The 17,356-nt window shown below is 52.4% G+C and overlaps 1 protein-coding gene across 2 annotated transcripts in view; it reads left to right on the top strand.

Annotated features, from left to right (window-relative positions):
- The window catches only part of PLXNA2 (plexin A2), a 166,445-nt gene that overhangs the window by 106,936 nt on the left and 42,153 nt on the right, over window positions 1-17,356 (top strand). For both annotated transcript variants that reach the window (XM_064635876.1, XM_064635875.1), the window contains exons 8-12: window positions 99-195; window positions 3,742-3,856; window positions 12,535-12,735; window positions 14,527-14,623; window positions 14,976-15,169. In XM_064635876.1, coding sequence (XP_064491946.1) covers window positions 99-195; window positions 3,742-3,856; window positions 12,535-12,735; window positions 14,527-14,623; window positions 14,976-15,169 — 704 coding nt within the window. The remainder of the gene's footprint in view (window positions 1-98; window positions 196-3,741; window positions 3,857-12,534; window positions 12,736-14,526; window positions 14,624-14,975; window positions 15,170-17,356) is intronic.

Genomic DNA, 17,356 nt, shown 5'->3' with positions numbered 1-17,356 from the left:
TACCCCAGCAGCAGGGGGCTCAGCGGGTGCCCCTGCATCTGGTGTTGCTTCCCCCATTCCTGCTGGCAGGACTGACAGGCTCTGCTTTGCCTCCCCAGACTGGTTCGGGGTCGTGCTCCAGCTGAGGTCGCAGGAGACGGGGAGGACGTTCGTCAGCACAGAGTTCAAGTTCTACAACTGCAGCGCCCACCAGCTGTGAGTGCTCCCTCCCCGGCCCCAGCAGAGCCAAAAACTAGACAAAAGCCCTGGGAAATGGGTGCTGGGCTGCGGGACCATCTGTGGGGGGGTTATCACACCGCTTGGTCCAGCCAGCACACACGCGGGGTGCAGGGGGAGCCAGCGGTCCGTGTCTGCTCCCAGCTCCGGGTGCCTGGTGGAGCTTTCTGTGCCTTGGGAGCCGCAGGTGGAGCGAGCCCGGAACAACCTCAACCTGCTGGTGCCCCCAAGCTGTGTGAGCCCGCAACTGTGAACTCGGCTGCAGCCTCGCAGGGAGCGGGGGAAGGCAGAGCAGAGGGGCCGGGCAGGGGGGCTGCCGGCAGGGGGAAGGGGGCTGCAGGTAACGGGAGGAGGATGCAGGCAGTGGGAGGTGGGCTGCAGGCAACAGGGTGGGCTGCAGGCAGCATGAGAGGTGGGCTGTAGGCAGCGAGAGGCGAGCTCTAGTTACTGGGAGGGGGGTTGCAGGTACTGGGAGCTGAGCTGAAGGCAGCAGGGTGGGCTTCAGGCAGCAGGAGGTGAATTGCAGGCAGGGAAAGGTGGGTTGCAGGTGGTGGGAGGTGGATGCAGGCAGAGGGGAGGTGGGTGCAGGCAGGGGAAGATGGCTGCAGGCAGGGAAAAGTGGGTACAGGCATAGGGGAAGGTGGATGCAGGCAGGGAAAGGTGGGTGCAGGCAGAGGGGGGGTAGATGCAGGCAGAGAGGAGGTGGGTGCAGGCAGAGAGGAGGTGGGTGCAGGCAGAGGGGAGGTGGGTGCAGGCAGGGAAAGGTGGGTGCAGGCAGAGGGGAGGTGGGCTGCAGCCCAGGCAGGAATCAGGCCCAGTGGGCTGCTCCCTGGAGGGCTGGAGGGCTCAGTGCTGCTGAGGATCATGGAAATACATCCCCCCCCCCCGGCATGTCTGCTGCTGGAAGGCAGCAGGCAGCTGGCTGGCCTTAAAAACACATTTACAGACCTGAAGCGTTTATAGATTTCTCTCTGGAAACAAAGCAAGTTCTAAAGCACCTGAAAGGACTGTGGGCAGGACCTGCCAGCAGCTGGATGGGGAAAGGCAGGGCTGGGAGCAGCTCCTGTGCCAGCACTGCCCTGGAGCCTGGTGTGCTGCTGGGGTCACCAAGTGCCAGTGCAGGGTCACTCCCAGTCTTTCTGTGCTGGGTTTGAAGCCTCAAGCTACGGGGCCTTTCTGCTGCACTTGGAAGAGGGTTTGTGTGCTGCTGGGCTTGGCTGGCCTGTGGTTTTTCTAGGCATGCATCCATTTGGGATTTTAATTTTGTTGTGAGCCACAGCACAGAGCAGAGGCACTGGGATGGCAGGAGCCCTGTGAGTCCTGCAGTGCTGCCTGTGGTGGTCTCTGTCCATAATCCCAATGACTCCTGCCTCCTGTCCTGCTACCCCTCATGCACAACTCTGTCCTTAGGTTCTTGTCCCTCACTCAGGCTGTGCAGCACCAGTCTCTCCTCTGCTGCCAGCACTTGCAGTCCCCCCAGGCTCTCCTGCATTCTCCTGGTTTGGAATTTGCATGAGGAATAGCATTCCAGGGCCCCCTGTTTTCTGTGAGGAGCTGAGGCTTGGATCAGGAGAGGCAATACATCCTTCCTGGCCTGTCATCTGGCTTCATGTGGCCGTGCCTTTCTCCCAGCTTGTGTTTGGAGATAAAGTGCTTGCAGGGTGGTAAATTCTGCAGCACTTACATCACCCCGGACTTGTTATCAGGGAGTTCAACGAGGGCACGAGCCAGCCTGGCAGGGATAAATCACAGCCTGCAAAAAGGAGGCAGGAATACAGGGCTCAGCCAGCAGAGAGGAGACATCTATTGATCCTGAGGCTCTTTACTGCCATGGGGAAGGTGTCTGGGCTCTGGTGTCTGAAGGATGTGCCCCTGGGAGGTGGCATTAGGGAAAGATTAGGGGCAGGAGGGGTTTGGGGATGGACAGGAATGTGCTGCTTTTGCAGACTGGTGCTGTGAACCCTCCCGTGCTGGATCCAGCTGTTGGGAACCCATAGGGCTCAGGTGTGTGAATTCTGTGTCCCCAGGGAGCTGCAGGTGGGTCAGGGAACCTTCTCTGTTACGTGTCTTTTGGTAAGGACTGGATGAGGTGGAGAGATGCACTTTTTGAGGCAACAGAGAGACTTAAGTTCTTGAGAAAGCTGAATCAAGATGAAAAAGCAAAGGTGGTGACCTGGTGTAAGTCTGGGAGCTCGGGAGCCCCTTGTCCCACTGCCAGGGCTGGGCAGAGCTGAAAGCAGCAGCCAGGAAACCACAGAAACCACGGAACAGTGAGAGGTGCCAAACCAAGCCATTGGCCTGGGTGGTCAGAGAGATCCTCCTCCCTCAGAGGGAAAACAGAGAGCCCCACCAGTCCCAACTGGGAATGCTGGACACCAGGGCCATGCCAGGTAAGGGCAGGTGGGCAAAGTGCTGGAGATCCAACAGAGACAGAAATGGGTCAGACAAATGAGTAATTAAATAAGCTTTGCAGCTCTTGATGTTCTCCCCCAGATTTGCATGTGCATGATTAGAATAAGCTTCCTTAGCTATTAAGGTCACTATGAAAGCATCAGAATAAGAACACAATTGAGTTATTAAAACACATTCTCGTGGTAGCAGCACACAGGAGGCATTGCCCCTGTCCCTGTGCCCAGCTGGCAAGAGCCACTGAGACCTGGTTTCCTCCTTTCCCAGAGTTAAAGATCACTTTAAGAGTGCTTAAAGCCACACTCCCACTTCCCTGGTGATGCTCCTCTGTCTGTGCTGACCCTGGGCTTGCTCCAGCCCATCCCTGCCCTGGGCACTGCCCAATCTGGGCAGCACCACAGTCTCTGGAGCCACAAGCTATGATGCAGAGCTGAATCCCATGGGCACAGCTCTGCCAGCAGACTGTCACCAAAACGCTGCCACGTGGCACAGAGGGGTGGCCTCGGAGATGGAGGAGGTGGCTGCTGTGAATATTAGCAGCTGTCACAGATCCTGCCTCTCTCTGGCAGCAGTTAGTGGGGAACAAAACCCACCCAGCAGTTTGCTGGCAGCTGGGCCCTCAGGGTCTGAAAAGAGTCTGTGTTCTTTCAAAAACATTTCATAAACAGTTAATTTTTTTCTGACATGAAGCAAAAGGGCCTGCTGGACTCTCTGCACTCCGAGGCCAAGCAGAAGTGTTGCCGTTGACTTGAAGCATTCCTGACTTGTAAAACAACTGATCCCATTTTTGCCAGGCTTGCCTTGTTTTCCACTTTCTAAAACCTGAAAACCAAGCCTGGTGTGTCTGTGCAACGTCGTGCTTTATTCTGTGCCAATCCAACGATGTGCAATAAATCCCAGCTGGCATTTTATTAGGGAGTGAATTGCGAGGTTGCCTAAAGGACACTTTGGAGTGTGTGTTTTCCCAGACCTGTTTGTTACTTTTTTGTCCTATCGAAACATCCTCCCAAAGAAACTGTTTTCCCCGTGAAGGATTTCTGGCAAGGCCTGTCTGTAGCCATGCAGACCTCCCAGGGGGATAACCTGTGTGTGCTGAGCTCTCCTTTCTCCCCCCAGGTGCCTGTCCTGTGTGAACAGCGCCTTCCGCTGCCACTGGTGCAAGTACAGGAACCTCTGCACCCACGACCCCACCACGTGCTCCTTCCAGGAGGGGAGGATCAACATCTCTGAGGTACCAGACTGGCATTTCATCCCTTTGTTCTTTGCTTTTCTATGGCACGAGTAGCACAACAAATATTTACGTGAGGCTTTTGACTTCCCACGGGTCTCTTTGGCAGCAAGAAGTGTAGATGCAGCTTTAAAGGAGCAACAAGTGTCAGTCTCACTGAAGTGATGTTCTTGAGCTGAACACCAAAGCTGACCCTGCCTCTGCTCTGTGGGAATGCCCAGGTTCATTAATAGTGATAATTACTGTGGTGCTTTTCCTTCAGGGGTCTCAAAGGCTCCTCAAAAGCCAGCACCTTTCAGCAGCTCTGCTGGTGTGCAGGGGTTTGTTTTGCCTGCTGGCCAGCAGCAGGTCTTGCTGGGACTGTTCAGTGGGTTGTGTTGGCAGGTCTGGAATTTATGGCAGGAGACTGACTGTAAACTGATTAAGGAGGGAATTGCCAGTGTGCACAGCCCCAGATTTTGGAAAAGAGAATGGATTCGGGTTCCAGTGCTGTGGACCAGGAGCCATCTCTCTTAGCAGCTCATAAAAGGTGTGGGGCTCAAATCCAAAAATGCTTTTAACAGTCAGAAGAGGCACAGCCCGTTAATGGCTCTGCCAGCTCTTCTGTGTGTCCCAGGGCAGAGGGATCCAGGAAGGAAAGGGGTTTGTTAGCACAAATTCCTGACTGAACATTGCCACTAACCCCTTGCTCTGGGGTTCCTGCACCCCTGTCCTGTCTGATTCCCAGGCTGCTGCCTGCTCCATGTTCATGAAGTCCAGAGCAGCTACAGCCCCTGATGCTGGCAGGGCCTGGTTTTTGTCCTTGCTGTTCCTACATGAAGCTTTGTAGCACCTGAAGTGAGTGCAGGTCCTAAAGCTGAAAGGGAAAAATGGTTTAAAAGGTGCTTTGAAAATCCTGAGTGTCTTGGAAAGTGGGAAAAGCAGCAGTGAGGGCATCCACATGTATCAGGAAAGAAAGGAGAGGAAGGTTTGCCAGCAGCAAGACAAACCCTTATGAGTGAGTAATGGAGACTGAGAAAAGAAGGGATCAGTCAGTGGAGTAAACACGGAGTCGTTAAAAGGAAGTGACCAAAGCTGCCAGGTTGCTGCTAAACCAACAGTAAACTTAACTCCTGGGTGTCCCTGGTTAAAATGCTGCCAGGGGACAAGGAGATACAAGGCAAGAGACATTTATGAGCTGCTGGTGTAAATACCTCAGTGGGAATCTGTAAGATCCAAGGCATGGGCAGCGTGACTGGGAGCTGTGACAGTGCTGCCAGCGAGGGATTGGAATGAATGTCCAAGGAGAAGCATCCACCCCGAGGACAAAGCAAAAGCTTCCTCAATCCAGTTCAAAGTCAAGAGACTTCCTTTCAACATATCAAGAGAAAGAAAATCCTTTGCTTCTCCTCCTCTTGAGTGATGTGAGGGTTTTTCTCCTTCACACTCAAAGCATCGCTGCCTTCCCAGACTTTACAGTCCTAGTTCTCCCTTCTATAGGTCTTCACCCCCATGATCTCAGAAGTGTTTGACAAGTCTCTGGTAAAGTAGGACAATCCCATTATCTCTGTTTTTCTCCTGGGAGCACACAGGACTTGCCTGAGGGAAGGGAGTGGAGGAGCTGGTCTGTCTGCCAGTTCCTGCTGGGATCACAGGACTGTCGTGTCTCCAAAGAACTTCCTCCGTCGTCTTCATCTTGCAGAAGGTTGTTTCTTACCAGAGGATGTTTTGTGATATCAAACACCTCCCTGGGGATTGCTTTTGATAAGGGCTGATGATAACGATACAGGCTGTTCATCAGGACTCCTCCAGACCTCTGAACCCAGGCAAAACCAGCCACCCAAATAAATTTGTTTGCTCATTGAAGGCCGGTGGATTGCACCCAGTGCAGTGCTAATGCCTTGATGAGGGGCATTTCCCTCCTGCCAACACAGAGGTGAAATAAGTGCCTCAGAGAGAGTTTCCTCTGCTAAACCAATTCAGATCACAATGTTCTCATTGTGTCGTGGCCTGATGTATTAGGAAGTTGTCTGTGCTTACCATCACTCCCCTCCCAGTGGTGTTTGGAGCTGGTGATCACCGTGGCAGTGCCTCAGCCCTGCCCTACTTACAGTCCCCTGGGCCTCCCCTTACGCAAGAGCCACACACGTGTTCACACGGGCTTGGAAATCTGCTCGTGCCTTTATATTTAATTTAAGAGAAAAATATCTTGAATATTCCCTTTTACTCCTGGCCCGTCAGACTCTGTGTCCCAGTGGGATTCCATGTGTAGCAAGCTCCCTTTGATGCTCTCAGGAGTTGTCTGTCCCGAGGAGGAAAAGGAGCTCAAAGCCACAGCCACTCCACGAGGTGATGGGGGAAGGAAAGCCCCTCTTCATGAGCTGTGCACTTGCTCCTTGCAATCTTCTGGCTGTGCTGACTGAGCTAAATGCTGCTTTTTTGCCCTGCTTTCCATGAAAATACGACTTAGAGATTTTTTCCATCCCTCCACCTGCCCTATGGACAGGAATCCTCCATCCCATGGGAAGTTTCTGATGTGGGGTGAACCCACCTCCACTGAGTTCTCCCTTTCCAGGTAGCTGGTTCTTTGGGAGTTAATAATTAAATAAGCAACTATTTTCTCAGCCTTTTCTCAGCCTGAGGCTTCATTTGTCAGCAGAATGTGCCTGCTTGGACATTGCCATCCAGAGAGCCATGGGAAGGCAAAGGTCTGGGGGTGACTTGCTCCCACTAAGGCAGAGTTTCTTCAAGAAGTCTCATGACTCTGTAGCACTGATTGTCTCACTTTCCAAAGCTTCAGATCAGGCCAGTGGGATCTGGGTTTAGGTGTCTGAGGTGGCTGTGTGTGTGCAAGGCTGTAAGATGTCTCTATATGTTTGAAACTTTCAGATGAGGAGGAATGTAGATAAATATATCCTCACACCCCACCCCAGTGGAGAGCTAGAACCAAATAAATCCTATTAGCTTCCCAGAATGTGGGATCCCATCCCTCTTTGATGTCCACCGTGTGCAGATAATGCCATTTCCACATGCAGGATGCTGATTTGGGGATGGAACATTTCAGATTCTGGGAGTTCTTTGCTGAGCCAGATTTCAGCTCTGGTCTGACTCCTTTAAATTCCCACTGATTTTGGAGCAGTGCCTTTGCCCCTGGCTGTGCCCTTGGATGCTGAGTGCTGCTTGATGTGCCTTGAAGGGAACAAACCCAAACTAAGCCTTCCTCGTGTCTGTCCTGACAATCCCCACCATGTGGGAGCTGTGATGTGCAGGAGGGAACTCTGAGCCACATCTCAGGCCACCGAAGTCAGCAAATGACTTTGCTGGGTCACATCTAACTTTGGAGAGGTGGCTTTGCCTGAAATAGCAACAAAATGCCCAGCTTCAGCAAAATTAACTCATCTCTGAGCCTATTGGCATTTCTTCATCCATAGCTTTTTTGGGGTGTGTTGAGAGGGAAAGGAGCCAGGCAGGGAAGAGCTCTGGATGTGTTCCTACCTGTAACCTGTCTGTGTGCAAGGGAATTGCTCCTGCCCTCACCTCTGGTACACAAAGGGTTGTTTATGGGAGAGAAATCAGATTTTCAGCCTTCCATGGCTGTAAATATCCCAAATTAATGGAGAAGACCCAGGTTACAGCACGTGTGTTCAGCACAGGGCTCAGGACTAAGTGCTGTTGGGGAGGAATTTAGCAGGGAGAAAGGTTTGGCTCCAGCTGCCCTTCTTTCATGTCTGGTTTCTAAGGAGCAAGGTCTGCTCTCCTTTCCAGTGGCATAAATGAAGGATAATGTGTTTCCCTGAGTGACAGGCACTGTAATTTATATCATTGGGAACACAACTGCGAGCCAGGGCTTTACATTCACGTGCCAGATTCGTTTATGTTTAAAACTTTGAAATATGTGTATCAAGTTAACGTTTGTGGAGAGTTTGTGGGGGGTTTTTTTTGAGATGAAAAGTACGAAAACAGTCTATTTTCTGCCATTTGGGCTAAATCCCATAGTCAAAAGAATTGCCTGCCATTTCTAAGCAATTTTTTCCAAATAAGAGCAAGGAGGTTTGACCTACTAAAACTGCTCAGTTAAACACAAATAATAACCGTGGGTGCTCTGTTCTGCTCCAGAGACAGCTGCGTGTCGAGGGTCTTTAAGGTATTTATAGACTTTGGAATCTTTGAGGCTAAAAAGTGTTGGAGAAGCAGAAAATGTCTTTGTAAATTGGGCGAGATGATACTTCACAGGCAGAATATTCCCGGAGAGTCTGTGCCACTCGCGAGTCGGAGCCTTGTCTTTCTCCTGCAGATCTTCCGATTTGTGTTTATTCTGGTGTAGGGAAGTCAAGGAGGATAATGAGAGGATTCGACGTGTTTGTTTAGCGAGAGGAGGCGATAATGGCCTTTCTAACTCACTGCAGGATTTACTTCTCGTGAATTAAAAAACAAAGTAAACTGATTACGGAACAAATTGTGTGTTCCACCGGCTGCAGTCTCCCTTTTATATGGTATTTTCTGGGTGTTTAGCTCTTCCTGGGGATGAAATGCAGAATGGAGCACCCAGGCTGAGCCCGACAAGCCAGAGATGCTCTTGTTATTTACCACCACGAGGGATTTTGGCCACAGCCACACAGTTCTGATCCCTGCAGCAGGACTGGTGCTGCCAACCACTTCCCAGCTCATCACAAAATTCCTGTAAAGGCAATAAGCATAGACAGAGGCATTGCTAAGGCTGATGATATACCCTAACAAAATAATTCATGCTTTTAGATCAGGGAACAGGTAGAAGAGGTGGTCAATGGACAAACCACCCTGCCAGGCTGTTTTCCTGCAGCATCACCCCTTGCAGCTCTGTGTGTGCAGGGTGGGACCTGGGTGCTGCTGCAAGAGCACCCATGTGAGACCCAAACTTGCTCACACACTCGCCATAGGAAGGGCTGGGTGTGCAGGGATGTGGGTGAGCAGGGGTTTGGATGTGCAGGGATTTGGGTGTGCAGGGACATGGGTGAGCAGGGATGTGGGTGAGCAGGGGTTTGGATGTGCAGGGACATGGATGTGCAGGGACATGGGTGAGCAGAGATTTGGGTGTGCAGGGGTTTGGATGTGCAAGGATGTGGGTGTGCAGGGGTTTGGATGTGCAGATTTTGGTTGAGCAGGGATTTGGTTGTGCAGAGACTTGGGTGTGCAGGGGTTTGGATGTGCAGAGATTTGGCTGAGCAGGGATGTGGTTGAGCAGGATTTGGGTGTGCAGGCATTTGGGTGTGCAGGCATTTGGGTGTGCAGGCATTTGGGTGTGCAGGCATTTGGGTGTGCAGGCATTTGGGTGTGCAGGCATTTGGGTGTGCAGGCATTTGGGTGTGCAGGCATTTGGGTGGGCAGGCATTTGGGTGTGCAGGCATTTGGGTGTCCAGGCATTTGGGTGGGCAGGGATTTAGGTGTGCAGGAGTGTGGGTGAGCAGGGATTTGGATGTGCAGAAATTTGGTTGAGCAGGGATTTGGGTGTGCAGGGACATGGGTGTGCAGGGGTGTGGGTGTGTAGGGACATGGATGTGCAGAGATGTGGGTGTGCAGGGACATGGTTGTCCATCACTGTGGCAGCATTAAAAAAAAAACAAATTACAAAGAAAAGGCCTGAAGGCTGAACAATGAGGTAAGATGGGAAATGGCACAGAGAGGCAGGAGAGGGGCTCCAACAAGGCAGAGACCTCCCAGCCCTCCTGTGCCCTCCGCAAGCCCCGGCAGCTCCCACGGCTTCGCTCGCTCCTCTGATAAATTCAGCAGCAACTGCCCGCAGCAACGTGGCTCCCCAGGAGTTTTCCATCTTCCTACGTATCCCCCCACCCCAAAATGTACATCCCTTATTAGTGTGATCATTGTAGCTGTCAGCCAACACAGAGGGGCTGCCTCACTTGGTGCGTCCCTGAGCGCGCTCTGGGGCCGCCTGCCCTGCCTTCACCACCACCCCCGTGTGACATTTTCCTTCCACTGAAACCAAACGAGGGGAGGGAAAAGAAAGTATATCTATTATGTCCCACTCATCTCTAATGACGGCAGAACGATTTTTGCTACCAGCATTTTCAGCACCAGAGAGCAGATCTGGAAATGTAAGTCCTCTCTCCCTGTGTCTCCCAAGGCAGGAGCGTTTCTTTAGCAGTCGCCTCACGGACGGCGCTGGCCAGGAAGGATAATGGTCCATAACATATTCATTATTTTCAGGACTGTGCACTGAGGTTCTCCCACTGGTGATGTGACTGGAGATTTTTTTGTTTTCGCTCGTAATGGGGTAAAAGATTCAGTGGCTCCAGGATGCTTTTCCTTCCAAACGCGGGCGTTCCACGGGGCTGGGGACCTCTCTAGAGTGGAGATATTTGTCTCCTGTCGGTCCTCAGTGTGACTTTGAGGTTAAATGCAAAAGCTTAAATGCAGCCAGATATTGAGTGGAAGGTGGTAGAAGCGTGTGGTGCATAAGGAGGAGGAAGGAATGTGTGTGCAAAATCAGCCTGGAGGAGCTGGCAGTGGATGGAAAACGCCAGGAGTCCTAGGAGTTTGCTGGTGGTAGCACAAAGGCTGAGCTGGGGGTTGGATCCACAGTACCAGGGTCTGTGGGAACCAGGTGATGCCATTCCCTTCCAGCCTGTAAACCCACTCCACTGCAGAAAAGGACTTTTCTTCCCACTCCAGTGTAGCCGCTTTCTGGCTGATGGAGTTTAAAATCACTCTTGGCTGTTAATCCGTGAAAGTCCCTGTTAGAAATAAAATAAAATATATATAAGGAAAAGTGCCACTAAAAAGGTTTATGAGGCAGTGGTTTAAGTTACTCCAAACCAGGGTAGCATCTGTTTCTCATTTACAACTCGCCTGAGCCAGTAGTGAAACAACATCCCATGGCCCTGGCTGTGAGCTGGAGAGGGAGTGTGGCTTGGCACAGGTTGTGGCCATCGGGGAGAGATGGGGATTTTCCCCCTGGACACACAGTCCTAGTGGAATCCTGGTGAGGATGGCTCTCCCTGCACTGCCACCAGGATGATTTCCTTTCATCACTAGGCTGGGTGGCAAAGGTCTGGGATTTGGCAGAGGGAAGGGAGACGTCAGGCCGTGTTTTCTCAAACTCCTACTTTAGCTTGGGATTAATCATTTAGTGTCAGGTGCTTACAGGTACTTAGGTACCTTGTTCCATTAGATCAAAGCAAATTAGAGCTGAACAGAATGTAAATACTTCTGATGGTCAGAGTCTTTGTCTCATTCTGTTGCATTTCCTGGTATGGAAATGGAAGAAAAACTGTATTTCCCAGTGTGTTGTGCAGAGATAATGTTTAGGATGCTGAGATCTTATGGGAGGGATGTCATACAGGTACCAGGCACTGATAGGTCATTTTTTTGTGGTTCATCTCAGAGTTTCATTTAGACATCTCATTTGTGGGCAGAATTTGTGGGAGATCTGTTCATTTGTGCAGTGGTGGTTCATCAATCAGAGAATGGTTTGGGTTAGAAAGGACCTTAAAGCTCATCTCATTCCACCCCCTGCCATAGGCAGGGACACCTTCCACTAGCCCAGGATGCTCCAAGCCCTGTCCAACCTGGCCTTGGACACTTGCAGGGATGGGGCAGCCACAGATTCTCTGGGCAACCTGTGCCAGGGTCTTCCAGTGTTTGCAGGGAGTTTCCTTTTATTTTTCATGCAGCATCTTGCACAGCAAGGTCTTGAGCTGCAGCAATATTGAAACTTGCTATTCATTTGCAGTTAATTATTTTGGCCAGATAATGGCAGAAGTAAAAATAAACCACCCTTATCAGTGAAGTTGTGGCTGCTCCATCCCTGCAAGTGTCCAAGGCCAGGTTGGACAGGCTTGGAGCAACCTGGGCTCGTGGAAGGTGTTTCTGCCCATACAAGAGGGTTGGAACAAGGTGATCTTTAAGGTTCCTTCCAACCTAAACCATTCTAAGATTTAGAGATAGAAAAGGCAATTCGGTTTGGGTGCTTTGCCCACCCAGCTGGCAGAGGCACAAATCCCACCCAGGCACTCCTCAGCCAAGGGAAAGGCCATGCCAGCCACAGCCCAGGAGCGTTCCAGAGAGCTGGGCGTGCGTTTCAGGAAGGCAGAGGTGTTGGAGCACGGTGAGGGGTGAGAGCAGATAGAGCAGAACTTAATGTCACCTCAGAAATTAGTGGCACGTTGGCCTAATTTACCTCTGATAAAGCAGAGCGGAGCAGTGCCTGCCTGGTGGGGAGAGGGAAGCACATCCCAGGCTGATCCGTCTCATTCAGCACAGCACAGACTGAGGGGTGTGAGGGGTGAAATGGGATTAGGAGGAGGCCCAGGGAGTGCAGCCTGTGGCTGGGAGCAGCCCATCTCCCTCCAGAGCAGTGGGGCTCAGCGGAGCTGGAGCAGCTGATAAGGGGCTGTGCTGCTGCAGGAGGGCACGGCAAGAGCCTCTGGCTCCGCAGATAAAACCCACGGCAAGCTCGGAGCGGGGAGGACACCTTGGATTTATCCCCAAATAGGGTGTTCCTCCTGCTGCAGCTGCAATGAGGAAATCAGTGCCAGCCCCAGGGCAGAGGGGCTGTCATGGGGGTTCCTTTATTCGTGCAATTAAACTGTAGCTGGGCTGGGGAATGGCGTGTCCTGGGCACTGGGGATGTGCTGGGACATCAGCCCTGCCACCGGAGCAGCACCGTCACCGCAGTAACCTCCTTCTCTCCTTTATCACCCTCCCAGGACTGTCCCCAGCTCTTCCCCACGGAGGAGATCCTGATCCCGGTGGGAGAGGTGAAACCCATCACGCTGAAGGCGAGGAACCTGCCGCAGCCGCAGTCGGGGCAGCGCGGGTACGAGTGCGTGCTCAGCATCCAGGGCGTCATCCACCGCGTGCCCGCCCTGCGCTTCAACAGCTCCAGCGTCCAGTGCCAGAACAGCTCGGTGAGGGAACGCGCCAAAAACCGGGGGTCAGCTCCAAAGGGAGTGAAAAGTCCTGGAGTTTAACTAATCCCGGATTCCAGGTGGGAGCGAGGAGGTGCCGTGGGTGTGCGAGGTGTTTAATCGCAGTGAAGATCCCATAGCTGGCGGTTCCCTGCCTGCCTGCGGGGGGTCAGCGAGGGGAAGGGGAGGAGGAGGGGATGCGGGAGGTGTTCTGGCAGGCTAATTCACGCGGGGAGATAAGGAGAATCACAGACCCCTTATCGGGGAGCTGTCGAATTCCAGGTCTGGGTGCCTGGATGAATAGAGTGGTGCTGAAAATGAAAAGCAGGGAAGGAGGGGGAAAGGAAAACTGCCAGGGGAGAGAGCAGAGCACAGTGGAGAGAGGGAAATTACCTGAGAGATACTACTGGAGCAGCAGGCAGGGGAGGATAACACTCCTCTGTAGGATGAGGCTTAGCCCTACCCATGGACCTGGCAGGATTTTACTTCCCAACACCCCAAAGTCACCACAGCAGGTACTTGGGGATGCCAAAACACGCATGGAAAATGCAGGTCACCCCTTACCCTGAGCCACAGCCCACGTTTGAGTCTCCTGTGACACTCTACAGCCCTGGGATGAGCAGGTCCTTCCTCTCCTCACCACGTGCTTGAAGAGGTCGGTGGGCAAACAGGGCACAGGCAGTTTGTTTTAGGCAGCAGAACAGGGTCCACTTGAATATTCAGCACAGATGGTCTTAAATTGTTAATGAAGTTTTGAATTTTTAAAAATTTCACTGGATATTTATACATCACTGACCATCTTTGGGCCTTGCAGCTCGGTGGATAATAAATGTATTAATACTACAGAGTACTTTTCCTATCCAAAGTGATTTATAAACGTTAGAGAAGCACTTTTATTGCTGTTAGGCTAATAGGAAGTGGTAGGTAGAGGATGTAAGGGCAATTCTGAACTCACAGCTCCATCACTTGAACAGAAGATCTTGTTTCACACCAACTTAGTAAAGCCCAGGCAAGGTGACTCAGTACAGCCAAATGTGAGTTCAAACTGCACAACTACTGCACAGGGACAGTCAGAGCAGTCTGCCTTGCTTTATTCACCACCCCCTCATCCCAAAGAGGATAGCAATGTTCCCTCACCTTTTTAAGTCTTTTTAGCAGCTCTTGGTTGACTTAGAGAGAGCATCGGACTGAAGCCTCATCAGTGCTGGTTGTGATAATGGGAATTTCAGAATACACTGGGAATTCAGCTAAAGCTTCCACATTCACTCAGCCACGGCCCCCAGGGTGTCCATAAGAAGGGCAATAATTCAAGCCAGTGCTACCCTAGCCTGGCCTGAAGCAGTGGCTGGGAAAGGACCTCCCTGCAGCATCTATTTTTGCTCAGATGGTGCCTGTTCCATCAGCCAAAGCTCTGCAGTGGGATTTTTAAGCTCCCACTCACACTGGGGTGCACAGTGACTGTGGAAGAAGACAGCCTGAAGGCAGCAGTCCCAGTCTGACTAACTGGAGGGGCTGTATTGATAAACTAGAGACTGAGTGACAAGAGCAACCACTGTGAGTGGAATAATTAATCTATTACCTCTCACAAGGACTAGATCTGATTTAATTATCTCTTCCCGGTGAGGACAAGGGAGTCAAAGCAGAACTCTGGAGTTGAAGTGTAGAAATGTGGTGTCTCAGGCACCAGCACGTGTTTTTAAGCAGAGAATAATGATGGTTTCTTTCAAAAAAACCTTCTTTTTCTGTGAGGCTCATTCTCCCAAACATCTCATTCTCCATCTTCTCCTGCAGTACCTCTATGATGGGATGGACATCAGCAACTTAGCCGTGGACTTTGCCGTGGTTTGGAATGGGAACTTTGTGATTGACAACCCAGAGGATCTGAAAGGTAACGTCGGCTCGAATTGGCTTCGAGCCACGGGGAGGAGGGTGGAGGTGGGGTCTGGAGAGGGGCTGTTGGGGCAGAGCAGCATCTGTGGCTGCAGGCAGAGATGTCGTGATCCTTGTGGATCATCCTGTGGATGGGAGCAGCTCCACAGCTCCACTGCTCATGCAGCTCACTGAGCCCCGCTGATCCCACCGTGGCTTTGGAAACCACCTTTTGGAAGCCTCTCTGCGGCTCGTTAAGCCCGAACTCAGCACATGCTGTGGGTTGTAAGTCCGAGAGCAGCTGCAGCCCGGGTGAATTCCAGGTCTCAATTCCTGACCCTGCCCTGCGTGTCCCTCCCCTCTCTCCGCAGTGCACCTCTACAAGTGCGCGGCCCAGCGCGAGAGCTGCGGGCTCTGCCTCAAGGCCGACCCCAAATTCGAGTGTGGCTGGTGCAGTGGGGAGGCCAAGTGCACCCTGAGGCCCCACTGCAGCTCCCCCTCGGCCCAGCCCTGGCTCGACTGGTCCAGCCGCAACGTCAAGTGCTCCAACCCCCGGATCACCGAGGTAAGAACCCACTGATCCCACAGGATGTGCTGAGCGGGGAGGGACCCATGAGGATCATCGAGTCCAACCCTTAGACCTGCACGGGACCAGCTCGTGTGCCTGACAGTGTCATCCAAATGCTCCTTGAGCTCTGGCAGCCTCGGTGCTGTGACCACTGCCCTGGGCAGTGCCCAACCACCCTCTGGGGGAAGAACCTTTTCCTGAGATCCAACCTGACCCTGCCCTGACACAACTTCAGGCCATTCCCTCAGGTCCCACCACTGGTCCCACAGAGCAGAGCTCAGGGCCTGCCCCTCCTCTGCCTCTCATGAGGAACTTGTGACTGCAGTGAGGGCTCCCCTCAGTCTCTTCTTCTCCAGCTGAACACACCAAGTGCCCTCAGTGTCCTCACACAGCTTCCCCTCAAGGCCCTTCCCCATCTTTGTTGCCCTCCTTTGGACACTCTCTAATGACTTAATATCTTTCTTATATTGCACAAAACTGCCCCAATATTGCAGGTGAGGCCACTCCAGGTCAGAGCAGAGTGGGACAATCCCCTCCCTGGCCCAGCCAGCCATGCTGGGCCTGATGCCCCCCAGGACAGGCTTGACCCTCCTGGCTGCCAGGGCACTGCTGACTCATGGCCAACTTCCCATCAACCAGGACCCCCAGGGCCCTTTCTGGCCCTGCTTTCCAGCCTCTCACCTCCCATCCTGTCCATACATCCAGAGCTGCCCCATCCCAGGTGCAGAACTTGGCACTTCCCCCTGTCGAACCCCTCGTGGTTGGCAGTTTCCCCCTCCTCCTTTGCTCCTCCCAGGGTGGAATTCGGGCTGTCCCTGTCTTGTCCAAAAACCTTCCGTTGCCCTCCTGGCGCTGGAGAACAGGAATGAAAACACTCCAGTACTTTTTCAGTGCCATTCATGGCACGTGGCCAGGGGTGCAGCCCTGCCCCAGGCAGCTGGCACTCACCACCGGTGCCACCAGCACCGGGGTGACCGCCACGGACCGCTGCGAGAATGCTAATTAAGCCAGGGAGCTAATTAGTCCATAGTTGATGCTTCTGATATTTCTGTTCAGGCCACTGAGGGATGCAGAATGTCTCCCAGGAGCGTTTTTTTACCGGTGAAAGTGCGCTCGGTCTGTTAACGTGGCTATTAGGAGTGACACTCTTATCAGGTGGGAATGAAGGAAGATTTTGGGTTCTCAGTTAATTAAATCCTGAAAAAAAACCTCCCTCACCCTGAGCATGTGTCAATGCTGCAGAAGGATGTAATAGTGCTGGATTGAAGGGGCCTCTTCCTCGTGGCAGGGCGGGAGCAGGGCTGCTCAGCACCCAAACCTCTGCCAGCTGAATAAGGACCCAAGGGCATGTGGAAAGTTCCTCTTCAATTATTTTGCACCAGTTTAGCTAAACTGGCTCAACCCCCCTGGGAGGGAGGGAGGCATCAACCTCCTTTTATAGAGGAGGGGAGGAAGCACAGAGGCTGCTGTGTCAGGGCTGGGTGGGGCTGAGGATGATGCTGAGGGGGGGTCCATCCATCCTGCAGGGATGTTACCAGGCTTTTGATATTTCTTTCCTAGACCTTCTGCCCAGCCATGTTACACCTTTGCTGGGCAGGGATTTCTCTTGTGCAGTGTTTCACGCTGCAGAGTGGAGCTGGTGAGGCTGGTGAGGTGACAAGCCTGTGGAGGAGCAGACGAGGTGTTGGGGCTGGTTGTGCAGAGATAGGAAAGCATTAAGAAGTGTTGAGAATCCTTTCCCTGTTTGGTTGATTTGTTTGTTTTCCAAGCCATAGGTGTCTTACTAAGAGATAAAATGAGCCTTAAAGCTTGCCTGGATATTCACCTTGTCCTGCCAGTGGGCAGAACCCAAACTTTACTTATCCAAGTGCTCTTGTGCTGCACAAGGTTGTGCTACAAGATGCACAAAGCAAAACAGCCTCTACCTGAGATTTTCTTCACCATAAACCATTCAGACAGTTGTAACATTGAAGAAATCTTGGAATTATGTCTTTCCCCCTCCTTGAGCTAAGCAGAGAAGGGGATAAACACTCAGCTCCAGCCACCGAGTGACTTGCATCTCAGCGGTGCCAGGCTGGCTCTGGCAGCTGGCTGCAGGCATGGCACTGCCACCGAGTGTTTTATCACTGTCCAACTTGAAAGCAATACTTTTGGGCTCTGTCCAAGGAGAAGAAAGCAGAGCTT

Source organism: Pseudopipra pipra, chromosome 25 (genome assembly GCF_036250125.1).
Source record: "Pseudopipra pipra isolate bDixPip1 chromosome 25, bDixPip1.hap1, whole genome shotgun sequence".
Lineage (NCBI taxonomy): Eukaryota > Metazoa > Chordata > Aves > Passeriformes > Pipridae > Pseudopipra > Pseudopipra pipra.
This window is presented reverse-complemented; position numbering and strand designations above follow the sequence as displayed.